This window comes from Spermophilus citellus (genome assembly GCF_964194105.1).
Source record: "Spermophilus citellus genome assembly, chromosome: 15".
In the NCBI taxonomy this organism is placed as follows: Eukaryota; Metazoa; Chordata; class Mammalia; order Rodentia; family Sciuridae; genus Spermophilus; species Spermophilus citellus.
Genome location: NC_138195.1, coordinates 45,571,735 through 45,595,758, shown reverse-complemented (window position 1 = coordinate 45,595,758; position 24,024 = coordinate 45,571,735). Strand labels below are relative to the sequence as shown.

Below are 24,024 nucleotides of genomic sequence, written 5' to 3'. Positions count from 1 at the left end.
GATTCACCACGGGCGCCCAGGGGAGGCTCTGTACCCATGCCAGGGCCCTCGAGCGAGTAGGCCAGCTGCCTGTTGGAGCCTTCGTCCTGGTCGGTGGCCATCATGGTGATGACCGAGGTGCCTGCTGGCTCGTTCTCATACACACTGGTGCTGAACTGGGGCTTGGAGAAGCGTGGCCGGCAGTCGTTCACGTCCAGCACTTGGATCATCACCTGGGGGGGTCAAGGCCAAGGGTCAGGAGCATCCTGGGCTGCCTCGGGGGACCCAGTCACCCAGGAATAAGGCAGGTGAGGAAGGGAGGCACCGTCTTCTGATGTGTTCACATCTGGACAATGCACTGAACCCCGAGCCTCAGTTTGCCCAGCTGTATGCTGGGGACAATGGTTTCTCTCCCGGGTCCCAGCGAGGCTCACACTGCCATCTGCTGGATGTCGGTGCAGCGCCTGGCTCGAGGGAGCCCTTGGCAACCAGAACAGTCTGTCGTGGGCCCTGGAGAAGGAACCCCTCACCTGCCCCTCCTACCTGGTCCCTTGCTACTCCCCACAGGCGCCTGCAAGTCCGGCTCTGTTCTCGGGACCTTAATACCAGATTGCGGGCTTCCTCCATTCCCTAGGGCCTTTTTTTTTCTTTGTACTGGGGATTGAACTCAGGGGTGCTGAACCACTGAGCCCCATCCCCAGCCCTTTTTATGTTTTATTTAGAGACAGGGTCTCACTCAGTTGCTTAGTGCCCTGCTAAGTTGCTGAGGCTGGCTTTGAACTCACAATCCTCCTGCCTCAGCCTCCTGAGCTGCTGGAGTCCCAGGTGTGTACCACTGTGCCCAGCTCCTGGGCCCCCCCTTGACTGGGATTTGCATCTGCTCTTGGCTTCCCCTGCAGACCCCACAGCCCAGGGCAGGTCCTACAGACATGGCAGGCCCCTCTTCCCCAGGGCCGGGACCCTGCCCAGCTGCACTGGCATCAGAGCCCTGCAGGACAGGGATTTGGAAGATCAGCCTTCAGTGCACAAAGCCCTTTCCAACCACCTCATCGCCACCTCTGCTGCCTCCTTTGCAGATCTGACCACTAAGGTTCAGGTTTGTGGACAAGTGTGGCATCTCAGCTAGCGAGACCTTGGTCTCCTCTAAAGTTTGTGCTTTTCTCTACGTGGTACATGTGTGTGTGACAGGGACAAGATCCAGCTATGTGTGTGTGCTCCCAGCTCTGTCCCTCAACCTGCAAGAAAGAATTTGTCTTGGCTCATCCAGCATCTCACCTCTCCACCCCTTTTGGAGAGTTTCCTTTGCATAACTAGGCTAGCAAGAGGGAGAAGCAGAAGATCAAGTACAGAAAGACAGGCCTGCAGCAGGCTCAGCAGCACAAGCTTGTAATACCAGCCATTCAGGAGGCTGAGGCAGGAGGATCACAAGTTCGAGGCCAGCCTGGGCAACTTACTGAAACCCTTTCTCAAATTAAAATGGGCTGGTGGTGTAGCTCAGTGGTAGAGCACCCCTGGGTTCTATCCCTAGTACCGGAAAAAAAAAAAACAACCGAAAACCAAAAAGGGCTTTAGAAAGCAAAACAGGGTAAAGAGAAAGCAAAGGCTCATGGCTGGAGACTTTGGGTACAAAAGGGGAGAGGCCACTCAAGAGGTGAGACACTGGCCTGAGAGCCACTGTGAGGACCCCAGAACTAGAATGGGAACAGGGTTGTTATTATTATTATTATTATTATTATTATTATTATTATTTTAAGACAAGTTCTCACTAGGCTGGCCTCAAACTACTGGGCTCAAGTGATCCTCCTGCCTCAGCCTCCCCAGTGCTGGGGACGACAGGTACTTGCCACTATGTCCAGTGGGGGTTGTGAATTTGATTCCTCATTAAAGGAGTCATTCCTCTTGTAAGCCACTTGATAAAGCTCTCTTAAAGGAGTCATTTAAGAGTCATTTGTAAAGGTGACGACTTTATAATTATTATTGGTGGCTGGATGGTGTACCTTTCAATGGGACACTGTGGAGACATTGGGCCACGTGGAACCGTAGGCCACTCTCGGGCGTGTTTAGCAACCTCAGCGACAGTCTGGCCCGGGGATTTCTCTTAAGAGTCCCCGTCGTCTTAGGCCGTAGTCATTGTAACCCACCCAGCTGACCCCTTGCCTTTTCCTTCCTGTCCCCATGTCCCTGAGGGGGCAGTTGTTTCCATCTGCAGCTGTCACTCTCTCAGGCTTTTCTTGCTGCCTCCACAATCCCAGCCCCTGGTGAACCTGGCTTCGGTGGGTCCCCTCACCTGCACGGAATTTTCTCGACGGTTGCTGGCTACATCCCCAGGGTTGTCTTTGGCCAAGGCAGTCAGGATATAGTGGTCCTTCTTCTCCCGGTCCAGAGGGGTCAGCACATAGATGTCACCCTAGCAGGGGGAGGGTGGTTTCAGGTCCTTCATCCATCTAACAGATTTACTGAGCACCTACTATGGCCAGATGCTGTTTGTGACTCTGCCTCCTGGGAAGTCCCATTCTAGTGGCTCTTTTTGCCCTTACTACCCCAATCCACCTGAGATTAAATGACCCGCCGAGGCTACAGCCAACTGCCTGACCAGGTCCTGGCGTGGAGCAGGTATTCCAAAACAGTCACTGTTTTTAGTGTCAGGCCAGAGCACAATCTGACCGTCCACCCCGGGCATGAGTAAACCCTAGGGAAACGCAGCATGTGGGAGGCAGAGGCTGTGGGGAAAGGCCTGCTGACCAGCCATTCCTGGGCCACAGGGCTCCCTCCCCATTCTGACAAGGGCAGCTTTTGACTCAATGTGCCACGTTTGAATCCACCACCCACCTTTTCTCCCGAGTTTCTGCTCCCCCACAGGTCTGAGACTCACGGGAACACGGGGGGTCTACCCTTTGGGGTATTTCCCCTACCTCCGCACTGAGTATAGGGCTATGCACACAGTAGGCTCTCAACAGTGATCACTCTCCCAGGCTTGTCTTTGGAGAGTCTCAGAAAGCAGTCCCGTGGACTTTCAGGTCTATTTTTCTGGTGAGGACACATCTCAGAAGTCCTTGACCCATGAAGGGTCGGTCCCTACAGACCTGGGCCACTTCCTTCCACATCTGCCGGACAGAAAGGCCAGCCGACAGGATGTCTGGCACTCGAGGAAGAGTTTGCCGACTTGGCTAAAGAGCCTCTGAGGTCACAGCTGTCCAGGGGCAGTCCCCCGGGGGTTCTCAGCCTCGGACGCGGGGCCTGCGCTCGCTCACCGTGGAGGGGTTGATGGCAAACGTGCCCTCGCCGTCCCCCAGGCTGTACTCGATGAGGGCAAAGCTGCCCGAGTCGGCGTCAGTGGCAGTGACCGTCAGGATGACGGTGCCCACAGGCACATCCTCCAAGACGGCCTCCTGGAGACAGCAGACCGCGGTTGGCCCAGAGCCCACGTCCTGCCGGGGACTCACCAGTGCAGGGGACCCAGGGCACCCAGTGGCTTCTGTGCTGAGCATTCCCGGGGACCTTAGGAGCCAGCGAGGTGGGAGTGGAAGGTGCACAAGGACCCCCAGGAACAGGCCCAGGCCCAGCCTGATGGCCTGGCCACCAACCTGGTAGGAGGGCTGGTCAAAGATGGGGTTGTTGTCATTGATGTCCACAATCTCCAGGTAGACAGGAATCTCAGCTGCCCGGGGCGGGGACCCATTGTCTGAGGCCCTCACTGTGAAGTTGAGCCAGTGAACTTCCTCATAGTCCACTGTCCGGTTGGCGATGACCTTCCCTGAGAAACAGGCATCTGCTGCCATTTTGGCCACTCCTCACAGCCACTCTCTAAAGTGTGAGGAGAAGGATCTGCGACTCTGAGGGTCAGATGTGGCCCCATAAGGAGGAGGGTGAGCAGGCAACACTGCCCCGTGGTGACCCAGAAGGTTGAGAGGGGCTGTTGTCACCCGAGAGGCGAGGAAAGACCTCACAAGCAATGGATGCACGTCACCAATCCCAGGGCCTCCTCTGAAACTCGTCCTCTGGGCTTTCCTGCTTCCAAGTGACATGATAAGTAGGAGGTTGGGTGGCTGAGATGGTGGTGGGTGTGACAGAGAGGGGTTGGGGTGTGACAGGTTCCAGCAGACACCAGGGAACCTCCATCCCCCCAGGACTGGGCACTCTGTCCTTCATGCTGGGCATCTGGGAGTGAATGAAGGTCGACCATCTTGGATCTGGCCCAGCCCCGAGGCCCGGGGGGTCCCAACTTGGAGGGTGAGAAGCAGGCCACCGTCCTGCTGGGAGGCTGAGCAGGCACAGACATAGATGTCCCCAGCCCTCCGCAGGCCGATGCCCACCTACCAGCTGAGGCGTCTTCCAGCTGGACGTAGCCTGGGGGCGTGAGGTCCAGCAGGGCGTAGGTGATCAGTCCGTTGACACCCTTGTCAGGGTCCACGGCTGCCACGGCGATGAGCGTGGTGCCTGGGGTGGCCCCCTCCAGGATCCGCTCTGTGTAGTAGGTGATCCCGAAGGGCTTGAACTGGGGCGTGTTGTCATTGACGTCCAGGATGTTGACCGTCAGCTTGGCTGGGGTGCGGGCAGGGGGTGAGGGGAGGGGAGGGGCACCATGGCTGGACCAGGCCTTCCTGAGCCTCAGCTAAGCCAGAGAGGGAGGCAGCATCCCACAGCCCTCTGAGGACTCCTTGAAGATGGACTCAGGCCTCAGGCTGTGACATGTGACCCTGTCCTCTGGTCTGGACTCACCCTTCCATAAGGGGAAGGGGCTTGTGTTCTACTAACTGGCCAGATGGCCTCGGTGAGCCCTTGCCGAGTTTCCTGACCTATTCGGGGAGACGGGACTCAGGTGATCTTTGAGACCCTTGCCACACCCCACGTGAGTCGTGCCCTCTCTAACCCCAGCCCACACCCGCCACCCTGCCAGCTGGGGACACGTAAGAGATGACCAAGTCTACCCTTCCTTCCGGAAAAGCCGGGCTTCTGGGCCATGAAGATAAGCAGCCAACATCTGCTGGGTCTAACTCCTCACCCCAGCAGTGTCCCTGCCTCGTGGCCGAGGCCAGCTGAGGCCATCCCCTCCCAGTTCCCCGCATTCCGCCCTCCGCAGCCCCCTCCCGGCCACGTCTCAGGTGCAGACCACAGTAGCCCCTGCCCGCTTTTCCCCGTCTCGGTGCCTGGAGCCCAGTGCCGTGTCTGTGGCCTCAGTCACCTTCCTGTGCTCTGGCTTCCTCTGTGGGGACCCCACAGCTTCCTATCAGATCGTGAGGTTCCTGTGGGGCATCTAGCCACTACACCCGACAGCTACTCCTCCTTTCTCAGTCCCCTTCCAGGCTCCAAGCATCCTTCCCCCTGGAGCCTGGGAGCAAGGATTCCACATGAGTCCAGCCTCACCTGGCTGCCACCTTCCACGGCCCCAACCCCCTGCAGCCCTCAGGCGAGTCCTGTTGGTCCCCCTTGGGGCCAGGCCTGTGCCTCTTCTTGCCCCACCGCAGCCCTGAATGGCTCCGAGCCACCGTGGTGGGATCCCAGCGAGAAACCTTACCATTTGGCACGCTGATGGAGCGCTCTGGGAGATCACTGGCATTGTCGATCACTGAGAGGGTGACCTCATAGGTGGCGACCAGCTCCCGGTTGAGGGGGGATTTTACCATCACAGACCCTGTGGACCAGATCAGGTCAGGTTCAGTTGGAGGGGAACCCCCTAAAATCTGGGCCTCCCGGGGTGCTCCTGGCCAACCCCTCCAGTCCCTAAAGAGGGCAGTAGTCCTCGGTGGACCCAGGACTTGTGGCTGGGACGGTCCACCCTTGGGGACTTGCCCCCCACTTAATGCTTACTAGCCAGGCGACCTCCGTAGGTTACTTAACCTCTCTGCACTTCCGTTTCCTCACACGCAAAAGGGGGAAATTCCAGCACCTACCATACAGGGTTATTTTGAGGATCGGAAAAGTTAAATTTCCATTTACAAAGTACTCAGGGCTGCGCCCAGCTTATAGAAAGTGCTAGGTGATTTTGTTTAAAAATACTTATAATCCACAATGACATGAACGTCCTTAACACTGTCACACTGCATACTTCAAATGGCTCAGGCGGTCAATTTTATGTGCGTTTTGGTCACAGTTTTAAAAATTCATATGTTCCAGGGAGATCAAGTAAAAAGGAAGGTCACAGCAGCTGAAAACCCATGAGGAGGGTCCCTGAAGGTGACCACATGGTGGGATGGGCCCTTTGTCTTAATGATTAAGTCAGTGTGAACTGGGCTGATTGCAGGACAAGAAGGTTGACTTCACATTAGTGTCAGCAAGCGAGCTGGGCCCAGTGGTGCACGCCTATGATCCCGGCAGCTCAGGAGGCTGAGGCGGGAGGCTCACCAGTTCAAGGCCAGCCTCAGCAACTTAGCAAGACCCTAAGCAACTCAGCCAGACCCTGTCTCCAAATAAAATACTAATGGGCCGGGATGTGGCTTGGTAGTTAAGTGCCATTGGGTTCAATCCCCAGAACCAAATAAATAAATTAATTAAATAAAAATCAGCAATCCGGTTCCTTCTCTTCTACCCACTGCCTCCCAGAGTCCCCGCCTACTCCCTGACCAGAGAAGAACCCTCCAGAACCGTGGGCTTGTCTGGACAGACCTAGTTTGGCGGTCTCAGTGCTGCCCCTGGGAGGGGGTCTGTCTTCTCCTGCCTGCTGCGGGCCTGGCGGCTCCTCCCTCTTCCATAGGCTGAGGACCCCTCTCCTCCTCAGGCACTGGGGTCTCGGGCTCCCTTCCCCCTTGGCGGACCCCCTGACTGGGCTTCTGTCCTCCATGGGTCCCCAGCCATGGGGGCCGTCACTTACCCTGGGCTGCCGCCTCCTCCTCCTCCTCCTCTTCCTACTCTCGCTCCCCGTCCCCCAGGCTGGGGAGCGAGGATGGGGAGAGGGCAGCTGCATTCAGTCTGCAAAGGCTGGGCCACGGCCTGGCCTGGCCCCCCGGGGCAGGAGGGGTGGTGGGGTGCGGTGGGCATGGAGGAGGACAATGGGTGAAGCAGAGAGGAGATGAGGTGGGAAGTGACAGAGACAGAGCTCAAACCTGCGGGCCTGCCAGCCGTGGGGAGAGAAGAGGGTTAAGTCAGTTAGTTCAGGGGACACGGGAGGGTGCGGAGCAGGGTGCGGGCACGGGGCTCAGAGCCGACCAGGGCAGGAGGGACAGGGCTGTGCAGGGAGAGGGGAGGGCCAGGAGAGCGGAGGAGCAGGTGGGAGCCAAGGAGTGGACAGCCTGGGGCCAGGCTCTGGCAAGAGGGGGAGGGGGAGCCAGTGAGGTGGAAGAGCAGGAGGCAAAGGGCAGAGAAGACACTGGAAAGAAAAATAGAGAGAAGAGAGTCAGTAGGAGGAGGGAGGACAGAGAACGGCAGGAGAGCAGGGAGTGGCGGCTCTCCATGGTCCTGAGCCGGGCACCAGGGGTCCAGGACCTGGGCCTGGGCGGCCTCCGGCATAGATGGCTCTCCTTCTTGTCCTTTGGGCCCCCATCCAGACGGAGGTGACTGCACTCTGGCTATGGCACGCGGTGACCTCTGGCCCCTCTCACTTGAGTACCCCACTCCCTCAGTCTCCTTCCGTAAACACAGCGATGTACTCGTCTGCATTTTTATTTAAAAATCACATGAAAACTGTGCGATGTTTTTAAAGACATTAATGCAAATGCTACAGTGGTATCTCTCTCACCCTTGCTCTTTCTGTGACTGCTGTAGATCCACCCACGGTGCTGCGTGTCTGCTCAACTGCATGGCACCCCACGGACCCACTGATTTTTACTCTCTAGGCTCCTAGGGATGGATACTTGTGTGGCCTTCGAGTCCCACTAGCACCACTAACACTGCTGTGAACACCCACAGGCAGTCCCATGATTGCCCTCAGGGTTTCTCTGGGACATATGGTAGATCCAGGGGTCTTAGTGGACCTCATGCTGGATTGTCCTGATGGTGGAATCAGTCCCAACTACTAGAGTAATGCACGAGGGTTCCAATGTTCCCACACTATACCAACATCCACATCGCCAGGATCCTTATGTCTGCTATGGAGATACTTCACACGTGGGAAAATGTCTCACTGCCGAGTCCCTGCACGTTTCTCTGAATAACAACGATTTTTTAGCCTTCCGTCACAGCCATGTTAATTTTTCCGTCACTCCTGTGGCCCTTCTGAAAAGTGTGCTTTGGAATATCCATGTCCCTTCTCTAACTTGCCAAAAAAGCCCAAACACCAAGCTGTTGTGGAAATGGCAGAATCCAATTGTGCTAGGCTGCGTCAATGGTGAAAGATAAGCTGCAGTCCCCTTTGTTTCGTGACAGTATAAGAAAATTGTTAACAGTACAAATGGATGTAGCTTACAGATTTAAATGGCCAGTGTACGTGGGGAGAAAGCATTGGTTTGAACCTAGTTAGTAAAGAAAAGCATATTGAAGCAAGGTGCCATTTTCCTTTAAAACACAAACATTCTACAATACGGAGTGCTGGCATGGATGTGGTGAGATGGGCACTCTCGTGCAATACTGCAGAGGGACAGAGCCAGGAGGGACAGAGATGCTGCTTGAGGGAGGAGGAAGGGGGAGGGAGAGAGAGAGAGAAGAATACAATATTAACAGGGAGAAAGGAGAATAGAAGGAACTGTGTAGGAAGAATAAAGGAAGGAAGGCAGGAAGCAAGGAGCAGAGTCCAGGCAGGAGTCGGAGGGGGAGGGGGAGGCCTGCACCTGTGTTGATATTCACGGCGAAGGCATCCTCCTGGTTGGGCACCGGGCGGTCGGTGTCATCCTTGGCCACGATGTCAACGATATGGTACTCCAGCTTTGGGTTGAGGTCCAGGTCGATGGCGGTGACGTTGGCAATGACAGAGCCTGGCTCTGCCGACTCCAGCACGCTCACCGTCTGGATGGGGTTGAGGAACTCGGGGCGGGAGTCATTGATGTCATCGATCAGAATGGTGATGATGGCTGTGCCCGAGAGGGGGACAGTGCCCCGGTCGGTGGCCACCACCGTCAGCCTGTAGGCTTCCTGTTCCTCCCTGTCGATGGTGGCATTGCCCACTCGGATGACTCCAGTGACGGGATGGATGAGGAAGCGGTCCTGGGCCCCGGCCTCTATTCGGTAGACAAGCTCTCCGTTGAGGCCACTGTCCTCGTCCGTGGCTGTGACTTGAAGGACCGAAAATCCTGTGGGGGGAGGAGTAGCGAGCATGAGACCCCCAGCAGACCAGGTCAGCACCCCTTTACTGCGGTGCACCAGGGACACCTTCTCACCGCAATCTTTCCAGCATTTATTTTTAAAAAATTTTTCATGTTTGTAATTTTATAGAAAAATATATGTTTTTGGTACTGGGGCTTGTACCCAGGGGTGCTTTACCACTGAGCCACACCCCCAGCCCTTCTTATTCTGTTTTGAGCAGGGTCTTGCCGAGTTGCTGAGGCTGGCTTTGAACTTGGGATCCTCCTGCCTTAGTCTGCCGAGTCACTGGGATGACGGGTGTGCACCACACCTGCTCCTACCTTCTTTAATTAGGCAATATTTTATAATTTAAGGTCAGTTGTACCTTCTGAAAAGCGTCTGCTTTTTGCCTTCTGCCCATTTCTGTCGATTTATACAAATTACTGCACACAGTTATGAAAACCTCGGTGGTGTGTGAATGGGTTCCCCAAAGGCTCATGTGCTAAAGGCCTGATTCTCAGCCCAGGGCACTATTAGAAGGTGGGGCTAGCTGGGGTCTTCCAGTCACATGGGAGTGTGCCCTAGAAGAGGCTATTGGGACCCTGGCACCACTGCTTTTTTTCCTGGGCATCACGAGGTGGGACGCTTGCTCTGCTATGATGCTCTGTCTCACCTCAGGGCCAAAAGCGATGGGGCTGACTGACCATGAACTGAAACCTCCAAGACTGTTGGCCCAAATGAATCTTCCCTTTTTTTAAGTTGATCATCTCAGACTTTTTGTTACAGTAATGAAAGCTGACTGATACAGTAACTCGGGACAAAAAACTTTTTCTCTGTTACTTACGACAAATATCTTTTTCTCAGTTACTTTTTACTCAGTTACAGTATTGGTCATCATTGGTTTTTTTTTAATTTTTTTTTTTTAGTTTTAAGTGGACACAATATCTTTATTTTACATTTATGTGGTGCTGAGGATTGAACCCAGGGCCTCATGCTTGCTAGGCGAGCACTCTACCATTGAGCTACAGCCCCAGCCCGATCATAATTGTTTAACGTAAATAGAAGTTTAAAGAGGTTTATTTTTTTGTGGGGCTGGGAATGGAACCCAGGGCCTTGCACATACTAAGCACAAGCTCTACCACCAAGCTTCACCCCCAGTTACCCAGAAGTTTTTTCTAATGTATTGAAATTTAATATTTTCTTTGAGTTCTTTTTTTTTTTTTGTTGGGGGGGGGTATCAGGGATTGAACTTAGGAGCGTTGACCCCTGAGCCACATCCCCAGCCCTATTTTGTATTTTATTTAGAGACAGGGTCTCACTGAGTTGCTTAGCATCTCACTTTTTCTGAGGCTGGCTTTGAACTCCCAATCCTCCTGCCTCAGCCTCCCCAGCCGCTGGGATTATAGGAGTGAGCACCCAGCACTCTTCTGTTTCTTTTACGCTTAAAACTTTTGTACCCAGAAACCAGATAAATTTTCTTCTTTTAGTTTTTAAGCATTTTCTACTCTTCTACATATTTTTTAGAATGTAGAGGTATTATTTTGGTGTCTTATATGAGGTGAGATTCTATTTTTTTTTTAAAGAGAGAGTGAGAGAGGAGAGAGAGAATTTTTAATATTTATTTTTAGTTCTCGGCGGACACAACATCTTTGTTGGTATGTGGTGCTGAGGATCGAACCCGGGCCGCACGCATGCCAGGCGAGCGCGCTACCGCTTGAGCCACATCCCCAGCCCTGAGGTGAGATTCTACACCATTAGATCACATGTAATTGGATTACATGTAGATTATATAATCCAACATACTAGATAATATTTTTTTCTCACTAAATAGTTTCTCCATTGGTTTCATATTTTTAAGTCCCATAATACTATATACTTTAATGCGCCATTGTCTGTTTGGGGGCTGCTCCACCCCAGTCTTGTGTTCATACCACATGGTTTTAAATACTGTAGCTCCATAATGTGTCATATCTGGTAGAGCAAATCTGGCTTTAGTATACTTTGAAAATTTCTTATTCTTCCAGATAAACTTTAGAACCAAATTTATCCCCCCAAATGAAATTGTGATTGTGATGGAAATACATTGATCCTATTTCGACATTAAGATACCCAGACTTTCCTACCATGAACACAGCATCTTGTTGGGAATACAGTATGGACTATGGGGCTGGGGGTGCAGCTCAGTGGTAGCGCACGGGCTCAGCATGTGCAAGGCCCTGGGTGTGGTCTCCAGCAACAAGAACAATAAAAAGCTGAGGTTCGGAGAAGGGAGTGCAGGGGTTGGGTTCCCCAATCACATGCAGCCCATCTCTCCCCCACTGGGGGGTAAACCCTGCATCCACCTGGACCTCCCACCCCCAGTGACCCCAACCTGCTCCTGGCAGGGATCGGGGGTGGGGGTGGGGTCTGTCTTCTGCTCACCTGGTGGGCAGTTCTCCAGCAGGTGGGCAGTGAGGGTGGCAGGGCTGAAGGTGGGCCAGTTGTCGTTGTCATCCAGGATGGTGACGAGCAGGTTGGCCGTGCCATTGAGCAGTCCTATGTCCTCAGCTAGCAGCAGCAGCTCCAGGACAGGGGGGGAGAAGGCCTCCCGGTCAATGAGGACACCTGACCTCACGGTCACCACACCTGGTGCAGGGAAAGGAGCGCAGTGGGGACAGAGATGAAGGGAGCAGAGAAGATGTCCCAATGGCTTTCTTCCCCAGACGCAGCCACCTGTGTCTAGGGAGGCCCCTGTGTCCTCTGTGTGGCTCATGGGTACCCTCTGTGCCCTCAAGAGTCCAGCCTGGAAGACCGACCCAGGACAGGATGGACCCGCTCCACTGAGGTGGATATCTGTCACCCATTGGCCTTCCGTCCCAGATGAGGCCAACGGGACATGGTTTCTGGGAGCTGATCTGGGTGGAGGAGGGGGAAGCTGTTTTGGCGGCTCCTGTGTGACCCAGGTCCTGGGAAGGGAAGGGCAGGGCTGGGGCTCTGTACTCAGGCTGAGAGTTTGGGCACCAGGAGGTTCCAGCTTCCTTCTGGTCCCCCTGTGTGGCCCCTGGGTGGCCTCAACCAGCTGCACTATGGGATGTGGGCTGTGAGGAATGGGTCCCGGTGGGCGACCTGGATCAACCTGGATCTGAGCAGGAGGTCCCAGGTCTAGCAGCCGCCCGTCCACCCCAGAGCCCCAGCGGGAAGCCGGGGCGGTGCCCAGGCCTCACCCGTATTGTTGTCGATGTCAAAGAGGCCATTCTGGGGGCCCAGCAGCTGGTAGGTGACCACGGCATACACATCCTGGTCCGCATCCAGGGCTAGGATGGGCCCGTTGAGCACCGTGAGGGGGGTCCCTGGGCCAGGAGGAAAGGAGTCACCGCAGGTCAACAGGGTCCCCCCTCCCCGCTCCCCGGCCCCTGACCCCAGTGAGCCATGGCTGACAATGGATGAGAGGGGAGGGAGGTGAGGTGGGCAGGGTGGGGAGGCCCGGGCGGGCGGGCCTGCGGCAGCCTTGGCAGACTGAACGCAGATGCCTGGGGAGCGGCCTCACAGCCCTGCTGGGAGAGAACACAGAGCGTGAGCGAGCCCAGCCGCGGGCTTCCTTCCCAGCAGCCTCTGAGACCGGCCACTCCACGGAGGGTCCGGGGCGCCCTTGTCCCTTCTCTGAGTGTGGGCCTCTCTGCCCCAACAAATCTAGAGCATCTGACTGCATGTGGGCCCCGTCGACGGACGTGAGCGTGCACAGCAGACCAGGGCCGGGATTCCCGGGCGTGTGGGGTCTGCCTTCTCAGGTGGGCACATCTGGCTTGTGTGTCACACACCCCTGCGCATCTGTGCACACCCTAACCCGTGAGATGCCTCGACAGACATGTGCACTGGCCCCCGCGGGAGCACGCACACAGGCAGGGAGTCAGGCGAGGAGCATCTCAGCGCTTCTCTCTCTGACCCCCGAGCTTTGGGGGCTGGGGAGATTGGAAGAGAAGTGAGGGCGCACCTGGGGACGTGCCAAAGGGCAAACTCTGTCCCTGGGGAGGGAGGTGTGGCTCATCTATGCTGGCCTCCTGGGACCTCCACATCTGATTAAAGCTATTCCCCAGAGCTTCCAAACCAAAGGCCTGGCGGGCGCCCTTTCACCTTAAACACCCCTCTTTGGCAACAGTGGGGCTTATTCAGACCACCCTGGGGACCAAGCGCCACCCTGGGGACCAAGCGCCACACGGGCTCTTTCAGCCCGTCCTGCAGTCTCTCTAGTGGCCCCTAAGAGGCCCAGCAGCTGTCCCCTCTCCCTAGCCCTCAGAACTGTGCCTGTCCCTTTCCTCTGACCCCCTTCTGCACCCCTGGGGCCTGCATCTGGCCCCCCGACTGGGCCCATGGCGCGTCTCCATGCCTGAGGCCCCAGCAGTGCCGGCCATGGCAGGAGCCCCTGGGCGGGCCCAGCACCTACCAGCAGGAGAGTTCTCCATCACCTCTGCCTGGTAGGTCCCCTCAGTGAAGAGGGGGTGGTTGTCATTCTCATCGGCAAGAGAGATCAGCAGCAAGTCAAAATCCTGTGAGATGGGACAGGGGCAGGCTGTAGGCTGTGCTCTGGAAAAGGGACCCCTTGATCCAAGAAGCCTGCACCAGGGTCCAGGGACCTGGCTTCAAGCCCCCACTCCTTAGCAGCTCACTGGTTGACCTTGGGCAAGTAACTTCCCCTCTGTCTGGCATCAGGTTTGCAGTGGAGCAAAGGGGGATCTTAACTCCTTCAGGGAGGTAGTGTGAAGGTCACAGGCAGGGTGGATCTGAGTGGTGCCGAATCATGTACCCTGTACCCCGGGATGCTATCACCATTTCAGAGGGGCAGGAACCGCGGCACAGAGGGGCGAGCTAGCTGCCAGCCTCTCCCACCCCCAACCCCTCAGCACTGCTGGCCCCAGGATGGCCAGGGCCCTCCAAAGCATCAGAAGGAGAGGGGAAATGAGAGCCAGAAAAAGCAGAAGAGGAGGTAGGAAGCAAGAGAAGGAACCGGAAGGCACCGAGGGAGGCAAGGGCCTTAAGATACCGCCAGCCCGCAGTCTCCTCTGGCTGAACCGATGAGGAAACTGAGGCCCAGGGAGAACAGTGCCCTGGCTGAGCCACACAGCTAGCCAGGCGCAGAGCCGAGATGAACTGAGCCCAAAGACTCTGGCCTCAGAGGTTGGGAAGAGAGCTGACCCCTCCGACAGGGGACAGGGACTGCTATGCAATGCCCATGGCCTTTTAGTAAAGAGTCCATTTCTTTGGTTTTTGAAGGAAAACGCAGTGTCTTCAGGACCTCAGTGTGTGTGAACGCACAGCCCAGGCACACAGATGGGGTGTGCGCCAGGTGTCGGTGGCGGGAGAGGACAGCAGCTGGCACCCACTGAGGGTGGCCACTGAGGGGTTGTCCCGTTCCCAGCACTGTGCTGAGGACCCCTTCATCCTCTCCACAACTCTGAGGTGGGTGTGATCTTTTTCAGAAGAGGAAACGAAGGCCCAGAGTGTTAATCTGTCAAAGCCACACACCTAAGGACGGGAAAAGTTGGGATTTTTTCTTTCTTAAGCTGGGATTTGAATCCAGCACTTGCTCATTCCAAGACCCGTGCACCTGAGCCCCAGGCCTGCTGCTGTGGTAAAGGTGATGTGTCGTGTGCCCCTCGAGCACCCCACGGGGCCCACTGTGCCCTCCGCCTCACCTTTCTGGCTATGCGTGGGTTCTCCGGGTTGTCCTTCACGGAAATGGTCAGCTTGTACTCTGGGATCCGCTCACGGTCCAGGGGCCGGTTCACAGTGATGATCCCTGTCTGGGATGTGCAGGGCAGGTGAGCTGAGTGGCCACCTGTTCCCCACTTTTGGCTCTGACCCACAGATGCCCAACTGCTCAGCCTGCAGCTCCAGGGGTGGCTATGAGCTCTCTCCCTAAAGCACCCAAGAGATGGTCCAGAGGGCCAAATGTGGGCTGGCAGGCTCCTGCCAGGGCGAGGGTGAGTGACCAATCCCCAAGGTCTTGCTGTCCACAAAGTGTGGGCCCTTTGAGGATGCCATGGTGTCTGTAGTCTACGGACACTCCAAGAGGCCAAGTGAGCATTTCTGGTGCATCTTGGACAGAACTCAAGTGTCCCCAGAGGCTCTAGCCCCATCTCTGCCCAGGAAAAACCTCAGGTAGCTCTAGATGGACACTAGAGATGGCTGCTAAATTGTAAGAGGCCATCGATTTGGATGAGGCTTTGGCACTAGGAGCCCACAGACCAAACCAATATGGTTAATTCGGGTAACTGCAGTAGCCAGTTAACTATTTAAGCTGTATCCATGACAGACAGACAGACAGACTAAGCTGTGCTTATGTTTTACTTCAGGGAGTTTTGTTTGTTTGTTTTCTGGTACCAGGGATTGAACCCAGGGGTACTTAACCACCGAGCCCCATCCCTAGCCCTTTTTGTATTTTATTTAGAGACAGGGGTCTCACAGAGTTGCTCAGGGCCTTGCTGAGTTGCTGAGGCTGGCTTTGAACTTGTGATCCTCCTGCTTCAGTCTCGCAGGGATCACAGGCACGTGCCACGGCGCCCAGCAAGTGTTTTGATTAATGCTGATGGATCCGTTTATTGGCTAGAATTCCCTTTTAGTAAAGAGTCCATTTCTTTGACCAGAACCCGCTCTGGTCATAGAGGCCGCCCCATTGAAGAAGGTCTTTCATGCTTTTTGTTTCTTCCTCACTGAGCTCTGCTCTATGCAGTTTGCCTAAAGGAATTTTCCCTTTGACACAGCTCACAGGGAACTCCAGGATTCCATGCGGGAAGCAGGAGGCCAGACCGCAACATCTAAAGGCCTCTAGGACAGGGTCCCCTTTTCGGGGAGGGCCCTCGGGGGCCTACCGTGGCGTTGATGAAGAAGGCCCGCTCCCGGTTGCCTGCGGTGATGTTGAAGGTGAGGAGCGCATTGCAACCGCTGTCGGCGTCGCTGGCCAGGACCCGGGTGACGAAGCTGGAGACCGGGCTGTTCTCACTGATGGTGATGTTCATGGGCAGGTTCAGCAGCACCGGGTCATTGTCATTGATGTCCAGCACCCGGATCCCCACCAGCATCTGGGGCCAGCCAGAGGAGGGAGTGCCAGGAGCAGCAAGAGGAGGCATTGAGGGAGGGAAGGCACGGAGGCCGGAGGCCGTGGGGAAGAGAAAGAGGAAGATGCAGGTCAAACAAAGGCAGGAGAAGGAAAAGCAGGAGGTGATGGAGGCAGAGGGAGGGTGGCTAGCGAGGCAGGGCTGGGGGCAGAGGCCTGGCGGGAAGTGCAGCCTCTCCCCAGGGGCGCGGGGTCAGGAGTGCCCTGAGCAGCTTCAGCCACCAGGCCCTTGCCCAGCCCCCAGGGATGAGTCTTCAGAGGGACTCGGGGTCTTAGACTGGCCCTAGAGCAGCCTGTGGCCCCTCAGGGCAGGAGGGTGACAGTATTCGCAGGAATCTCTATGAGGAGAAGGGGGGGGCAGGAAGGGGAAGCCCTGGAGTGGGGTCCCGTACTCACAGTGGAGCTGAGTGGGGGCACCCCGTGGTCGCGGGCACAGATGGTCAGGTTGTAGAAGGCAATAGTCTCCCGGTCCAGCTCCACATCCTTCCGGACCCGCAGCACCCCTTCCACGGGAGAGATCACGAACTCCCCTGCGGCCCCCAGAAAAGGCGGGAGTTAGCCATTAGCTGGGAATGGCCAGGAGCTGTAGAGGGCCTGGCTTCTCCCCTCCCGGTGGCCAGCCCCCCTCGCCAGGGCTGAGGACAACCAGGGTGCCAAGCCTCCACTGCTCCCCGCTTCAGCTCCATAAGACCAGGGGGGCAGTGGGTGTGGCCGCTCACGGCCCACGCGTCCTCAATTCCAGACCAATCAGCACCCTTCCCCGGGCCCGCCCAGACCCAAGACTGACCCTGGGTAAGATGGTTGTGTTGGAAAGCGGGGCTCCCTACCTACCCAGGAACACTCTTTCCAACCACTGTTGATGAGAAATTAACTATGGCATCAGGTTTTTTTTTTTTTTCTTTTGTACTGGAGATCGAACCCAGGGATGCTCTACCACTGAGTGTGAGAAATAGAAAGTTCAGTGGCCAATTTTCAAAATATAGCTTTTAGCCTTAATTGGGATGTAAGATCCAATTGTAGCCATTTAAACTGTGGCCCTTTCCCTTGGCCCACCCCAATTTTAAAATGAACCAATCACATAGACTGTAACCCCGAGCTCCTCCTATCAGAGCAAGGGGCAGGGCCGCTTTAGGGATAAAGACAGGTGAACTGCCCTCCCTCTCCCCAGGTGTGCTCTCTTGGGGGAGGATTTTCTTTGGTAACAGGCTTCTGCAGAAGAAAAGTAAAGCCTTGCTGAGTTACTTCCGAACATGGGTCTGTCTGATTCCTTGCGGCACTCCAGTATTTCTAACGTGAACTACACGCACAGCCCTTCTGATTTTGAGACAGGGTCTCGCTAAGTTGCTGAGGCTGGCCTGGAATTTGTGATCCTCCTGCCTCAGCCTCCCGAGCTGCAGGGGTTACAGGTGTGTCATGCAGCTGGCTCTGGTGAATTTCCATCTCCCCCAGACACCACGACTTCTACAAGGGGGCACTGGGGAGGGACAAGGCCTCATGTGAAAGAGTGCTTTGTGATGGTGGGCAAGGTCATGGCCTCTGTGTAGGCTACCGCTCTGGCTGCAGAGGGGGTTCTCCTAGGCCTGTGGTGACCCTGATTTCCTTCCCCTGAGGTTTCAGAGCACCCCGCCTGGCCTTTTGGGGTTCAGTCCTTATCTTGGCCTGGTTGAGTCAGTGCCTGAGGTATGAACCTTAGAATCTGACTCTGGCCTATCCAGTGTCGTGTCTTTTGACAATGAAGCCAGGGCCCACAGAGGGCTGACCCCTTGGCTACTCTTCCACAACAAGGTAATGGCAGACCCAGGATTCGAACCCTGGGCTCTGGGTCTTGGCCCACTGCATCTCACGGGACTCGTGGGCTTTCCAGACAACATGTTTGACAGGGTGAGGGGGGACGAGAAGGACGCCAAGGGGGCATGTGGGAGCCCCACTGGCGCAGAGAGAATGGACTGAGGCTCTAAGTGGAGAGAGCCCGAGGACCAGGGGTCACCCCTGCAGTCTCCCAGGAACTGACCCAGGAGAAAGTCACTTTCTTCACTTTCCCTCTTGCACTTGGGGATCAGGCCCAGAGTGGGGTGCTAACTGGCTCACAGATACACAGCACACGGGGACAGGGCAAGGGAGAGGCCCAGGCGACCTGGAGATTTCCGGTGCCTGCCTCACATCCTAGGCTCCATTCCCAGCCCCCCACTCCTCCCAGGTGCCATCTGCACCTGGGATTTACCACCAGCCCTTCTACTCCCAGTCTCCCCTTGGCCCCCACAGGCCCCTCCCTGCCTGGGGGGCGGAAGGAAGCTACTTCCAGCAGGATTTCCTGAGCCCCTGATGCTCCAAGGTCTCCAAAGAACTGGGGATTCCCTTTCTAGGGATTTCCCAGCTCTCTGACCATGGGCTGGCAGATGGCCTTCTGCCTTTCCTCCAAAGCCAGGGGGGGGGGGGGGGAGAGGCCCTATCACTGTGCTCTTGAAGGCCTCGGGGGCTGGGCTCAGGCAAGATCCTGACAAGGTCAGCTTGGGGATGCAGGAAGTGGGCAGGCTAAAGGTCCACTCTGCAGATTAGCCTCCTTAGCAGCTTGCCCCAGGACAGATCTCACCACCCTCCACACCTGGAGGCAGGAGGTTAAAAGCACAGGATTTCAATCCCGTCTTACCCAGGTCTGAATCCTAATTGTTGCTGACCTGGCCTTGACATCCATATCTGGAGGTGCCCTGGCCAGGCTGTGCCAGGCCTAGGGAAGGCCTGGTCCACTTTCCGTGCACGGATTCATGGCAACTCTGGGTATCATTAGGGGCAGCTGGAAGGAGTCCCAGGAGCCCTCTGGGGAACTGGGAGCTCTCAGTGGGGATGAGGATGTAGGAAAGGGGACCAAAGAGCAGGTCTGGCCAGAATGGGCAGCTGAAGGTCCTAGGGTTCCCCACCACAGAACCCCCTCCAGGCTCCACTGTAGGGGTGGGAAGGTGACCTTTAAGCTGGGTGGCCTGCGAGTGACACTCTCTTCTCTGATGGGGTGTGGCTAAACTGGCTCTCTCCAGAAAACCAGTCTTGAGTTATAGCAAGTGTCAACTTTCCAAGTTTCCAGCATGACTAAAGAGGAGGGAGGGGATGTGACCCGGCTGCTGGCTCTGGGGTCCCGTTAGGTCATCCCTGCCTTTCTGGGATGGGGTTAGTGCAATGGGAGCCTGAAATGATCTTGGGGCTCTACCTGTCTGCTCTTCCTGCCTGGGGAGAGGGAGCCCCAGCTGGGGTCACCCTAGGGAAACCCCCGCCTCTCCCACTGCTTCAGGGGACATCTCCACAAGCCCCCCACCCCCATTCCTAACCAGGGAGATTTCTCCTGCGCTGGGCATGGAGCCGTCTGTGGTGTGCTGGGACATGGGTGAGCCCGGCGCCCAGGAAGCTGGGGTGAGGACCAGGCCCTTCCCAGGAGGGGTTCAGCTGCCTGTCCAGCATCACCTCTCAGTCGGGCTTTGGTACCTTCCTGGGCAGGACCAGGGACTCCCATAAAATGACAGAGTCCTGTCTTGTGAAAATAACAGGACAGAGACTATGCTGGGTTTTGGAAGATAAAGGCATGGTGCTTGGCCAGAGAGGAGACTTGGGGACATGAGAGGGTGGCATGTCACAGTGGAGTGGCCTCCGCCAGCTCTGGACAGCAGGGGCTCTGAATCGGGTGCTCTGGACGTGGGTTATTTCCCCTTTAGCCGCTTCATGGCCAGTTTCCCCACACTTTGTGTTCTATCCCCACCCTCTCCACTTCCTGGGTGGCTTTAAATGTCTCCGTGTGGCAACTTCCCCGTACCTGTCTCCAGCCCAGACCCCGCTCCCTGTGCCCCCCTCCCTCCACGCTTGCAGGCTTGCGGGTGTTAGAGGAACGCTGTCCTTGGGCCACTCAGGTCCCCTCCCTGACTTTCTCTCACACTCATGACCAAGCATCCTGCTGGGCAGAGTGCCACCTCTCACCCCCAGCGATGCCACCACCCCTGTCCCAGGTGGCCCGCCTCTAGCCTCAGTGTCTTCACCAGGCTCCTTCCTGGGCAGCCCTGTGCTCTCTTCTGAGCATGGGAACCAGAGTGACCCTGTCCCTCCCCTGCTCAAAGCCCTCCCATGTGGTCGGCCTCCTCCGTCAACACCAGGTCCTCTTACGGCCCTCAAGGTCTGACAACCTCTGGCCCAGCCTCCTGACCTCATTTCTTCCTCCTCATCCTCTTGTTTAGCTTCAGCTGACCACAGGGGCTTTTGCTTCTCATAGACATACGGGGCCTGCTCCGAGGCCGGGGCCTTGGCCCTGGCTGCTCCTTCTTTTGGGGATGCTTTTCCCTAGAGAGCTGCTCCGACTGTTTCTTACCCACTTCAGTTCTTTGCTCAAATGTCGCCCCTTGGACAGGTCTTAACACTTCATCAGTTAGTAAGTCATCTACCTACTCAGCGTGTTGCCTGGATCCTGTCTCGAAGGCAGGAATTCGTGTCTGTTGTGTAGCCTCGGCACCTGGCACGCGGCCAGCACATACTAGGTACTCAATAAAGAGTCAGATGCCGATTCTCACCATACCCCTGTCAAGATCACCCCCCATCTGATGGATGGGGAAACCAAGGCCCAGAGAGGGCAAGATCACACCACGGGGAGACCAGCTGCCTTGAGACCTCCCTTCCTGCCCTACTCCTGAGTGGGTTGGGGAGAGGCCCTCGGCGGAGGGGGGGTGTCTGCCCCCACCACCATGTGCAGACCCCCTGCTCACCCAGAGGGTCTCCGTCCACCAGGCTGTACTCCACCTGCCCGTTGGGGCCTGAGTCCCGGTCGTGAGCCAGGAAAGTCCACACCCTGGGCCCCGGCTGGCCCTCGGTGACATCAAAGGGTCCCTCATAGTCCCGGGGGAAGGTGGGCACGTTGTCGTTGATGTCGTTCACATTCACGAGCACCTGAGTGTGAACAAGCTCAGCAGGGCCTTGCTCCAGCCAGCCTCCCGCTGGGTGCAGCTGCCCTCTGGGCCCCGCTCCTCCATCTGGACCTGGGAATGCTCCTAGACTCCCTGGGGCTGGTTCCTGTGAGGCCATGGATGTGGGAGGGCATTTGAAGCCAGTGTGTGGATGGTCATCAGGATCTTTTGATGGGCATCACAGATATAATGTTATGAATGCCTAGTTTTTGCTGCCCTTTGGTCATTTCGCATGATCCTATTTTCTTCTCCCAGAATCATAGATTTTTTTTTTTTAAATCCCTCTTTCATAAATGAAGAAATCAAAGCTCAGAGAAGTTAAGTGACTTGGCCAGGGTCACACAGTAAGGAAGTGAAAAATCAGGAGTTTGAACCCCTGTTGGCTTAACCAGAGTTCCTGCTTTTCCCATGAAGGGGAGGAAGGTGTTTTCACCTGTGGGTGGAGTCACACAGAGAGTTTTAGCAACCTCCTTAAAGTCACACAGCTAGTTTGGGTGGGCTGCTAAGAGCAGGACAGCACTCTTGGATTTAGCCATTTCCCCTGGACAGTCTTCCCAGCCCCTCTCCCTTTCAGCTTTCTGGGCCTGTTTTCCTCCCACTCCACACTGGGGCTGGGGGCTGGGTCCCGGGTCCCACCCACACACCGTGGTGGTAGAGGTGAGGCGGTGGGACAAGATGGGGCACTGGTCTGTGGCGGTGACAATCAGGGTGTAGCGGCCATGGCTGATCTCATAGTCCAACTCCTTGATGGCACTGATGACTCCCTGAGGGATGGACAGACAGAACGAGGGTGGATTGATGGACGGCAGTTCCAGAGCAGCCTCTGACTGCCCAGGAGGTGGGCCCTGGCCACGATGGAGAGCCCTCCCACCCAGCTGTGCCTTCCTCCCGGACCCCCGTGGAGCTCCCAGCAGCCCCTGCTGAAGCTCCCAGCCCCGCGTGGCCCTCAGTGCTGACCGTGTGCCTGTCGATCCGGAAGGTGTTGAGGATGTTGCCTGCGACGATGGCGTAGGTGACGGTGCCATTGGGCCCCTCGTCCAGGTCCAGTGCTCGGACAGTGACCAGGCTGGTGTTGACCGTGTCCGGACCCTCGTCCAGCAGCACCTCATAGTGAGGCTGCGGGAACACGGGAGCGTTGTCGTTCTCGTCCACGATGGTCACGTACACATGAGTGGTGGCCTGTGGAGAAGAGCCCGTCAGGTGCCCTGGCCCGGGGCTGTTCTCCCGGACTGAACTCAGTGTGATCCAACATGGGGAGGAAAGCGAGGGAGAGGGAGGCAGGTCACCGGCTGGTAGAGGAAGAAAGCACAGAGGCGCTGTCAAAATCGAGCTGGGCAACTGCTTAGGGCTGAGATGGCACCTGTACCATCACATTCATGGCCAGGCTCATGGCAGACATCACCAATCAACCACAGCACTGCAGAGGCCAGACCAAGATTGGGATCCTCATCAGCACAGTGATCTTGTGATTAAAACTGGCACACTGATGAACCCCAGGTGTCACCCCAACCCAGAGTCTTGCCTGGGCCAGGGCCTTATTGACCCTGGGTCTCCTTCCAGATAATAAGAGACAAGAATGTAGGGCACTAGCTATAATTCAGTATTTAAGGCTCATGTATTATTCATGTAAGTGGAAGAAATATTTATAGCAGGTTTTTTTTTTTTTTTTTGGTACCAGGGATTGAACCTAGAGGTGCTTAACCACTGAGCCACATCCCCAGCCCTTTTTATATCTTATTTAGAGACAGGGTCCCACTGAGTAGCTTAGGGCTTTTGCTTAGTTGCTGAGGCTGGCTTTGAATTCGCGATCCTCCTGCCTCAGCCTCCAGAGCCATTGGGATTCAGGCATGTGCCATCATGCCCAGCCTTATTTTTAACATTCTGAAGTGGGGAAATTTGGGGTAATTTCATGAACAGAATTTGTTGAGCCATGAAAAATAAAACTCAAAGAATATGATTTCCAGGCAAGTTTTCTAGTGCTGTGATTGGCCAGTTCTAGCTGATGCTTGGGATCACAGTCGAACACAAGTACTGTTCCGCCCATTAGCACTGAGTGTTCAGCACTCAACATCTACTAGAGGTGGCTGATGTGAATGACACTGGCCAGATTGTCTTGTTATGTTGTGTGCATGTATGAATATGTGACAGTCCCACCATTATGTGCAATCATTGTGTACCAGTAAGAAGAAATGGCTGATGGGGCATCCTACATGTAGGTGAAAACGAAAATCTGAGATTAGCCTCCTGCTGTTACTGCTCATCCCTGGCCCCATCCACTCCATTCTCCACCTTGCCGTCCCTGGGGGGTGGTCCCTGTGGACTGCCTTACCAGGCTGCCTTGCTAAATGCCGTCCAGGTGGGCTTGGCCAATAGAAGCCCTTGCAGAAGACAGGAGGGGGGCAGAGGGAGTGGGGGGATTTCTTCCACTCTCCCTCTGGCCCTCCCTGCCTGGGACTCCGGGTCTCTAGTGGGGACCCCAATCAAAGCTCCAGTTCTTTCCCTGGTGGCTCCAGCAACATCACCTCCTCCTTCCACATGGACACATGGTGCTAAGGGGTTCCTGTGCTCGCTGGTGTCTGGGGGCGTCCACTATACTCTCTTGAGTTGAGCCCTTTATGAGTGCCATCTGTTTGCTGCCAGGATCCTGACCCGGATAAACTACTACTAGTGACTCATCTGAAACATCTTGGCTATGACAACTGCAAAGATGCCTTAGTGAGAGAATATGAGGAGGCCATGGTCAAGGTCAGAGAACGGAAAGCAGGTGGTCGTACCAAAAGCTGAATCTAGACAATGTGTGTGCAACCTCTTCCTTGGTCCTGGCTGACTCTGGAGCCACCTATGGAGGCCTAGAGAGATGGACAGGGTCCCTGA

At 55.9% G+C, this 24,024-nt stretch overlaps 1 protein-coding gene across 20 annotated transcripts in view; it reads right to left on the bottom strand.

Moving 5' to 3' along the window:
- CDH23 (cadherin related 23) overlaps nt 1-24,024 on the bottom strand; it is a 381,002-nt gene that overhangs the window by 9,734 nt on the left and 347,244 nt on the right. For 10 of the 20 annotated variants that reach the window (XM_081267119.1, XM_081267138.1, XM_081267140.1 and 7 more), the window contains 16 exons: nt 22,108-22,329; nt 21,795-21,914; nt 20,953-21,133; nt 16,616-16,749; nt 15,975-16,184; nt 14,799-14,906; nt 13,550-13,652; nt 12,333-12,458; nt 11,551-11,754; nt 8,679-9,137; nt 5,495-5,611; nt 4,297-4,521; nt 3,564-3,733; nt 3,231-3,368; nt 2,267-2,386; nt 35-212 (listed from right to left, as the gene is read on the bottom strand). In XM_081267119.1, the coding sequence (XP_081123245.1) occupies nt 35-212; nt 2,267-2,386; nt 3,231-3,368; nt 3,564-3,733; nt 4,297-4,521; nt 5,495-5,611; nt 8,679-9,137; nt 11,551-11,754; nt 12,333-12,458; nt 13,550-13,652; nt 14,799-14,906; nt 15,975-16,184; nt 16,616-16,749; nt 20,953-21,133; nt 21,795-21,914; nt 22,108-22,329 (2,815 nt within the window). Of the gene's footprint in view, nt 1-34; nt 213-2,266; nt 2,387-3,230; nt 3,369-3,563; nt 3,784-4,296; nt 5,309-5,494; nt 5,612-5,787; nt 7,283-8,678; nt 9,138-11,550; nt 11,755-12,332; nt 12,459-13,549; nt 13,653-14,798; nt 14,907-15,974; nt 16,185-16,615; nt 16,750-20,952; nt 21,134-21,794; nt 21,915-22,107; nt 22,330-24,024 lie in introns of those variants that run through there. The other 10 variants (XM_081267129.1, XR_014018890.1, XM_081267124.1 and 7 more) reach the window with 10 other exon arrangements.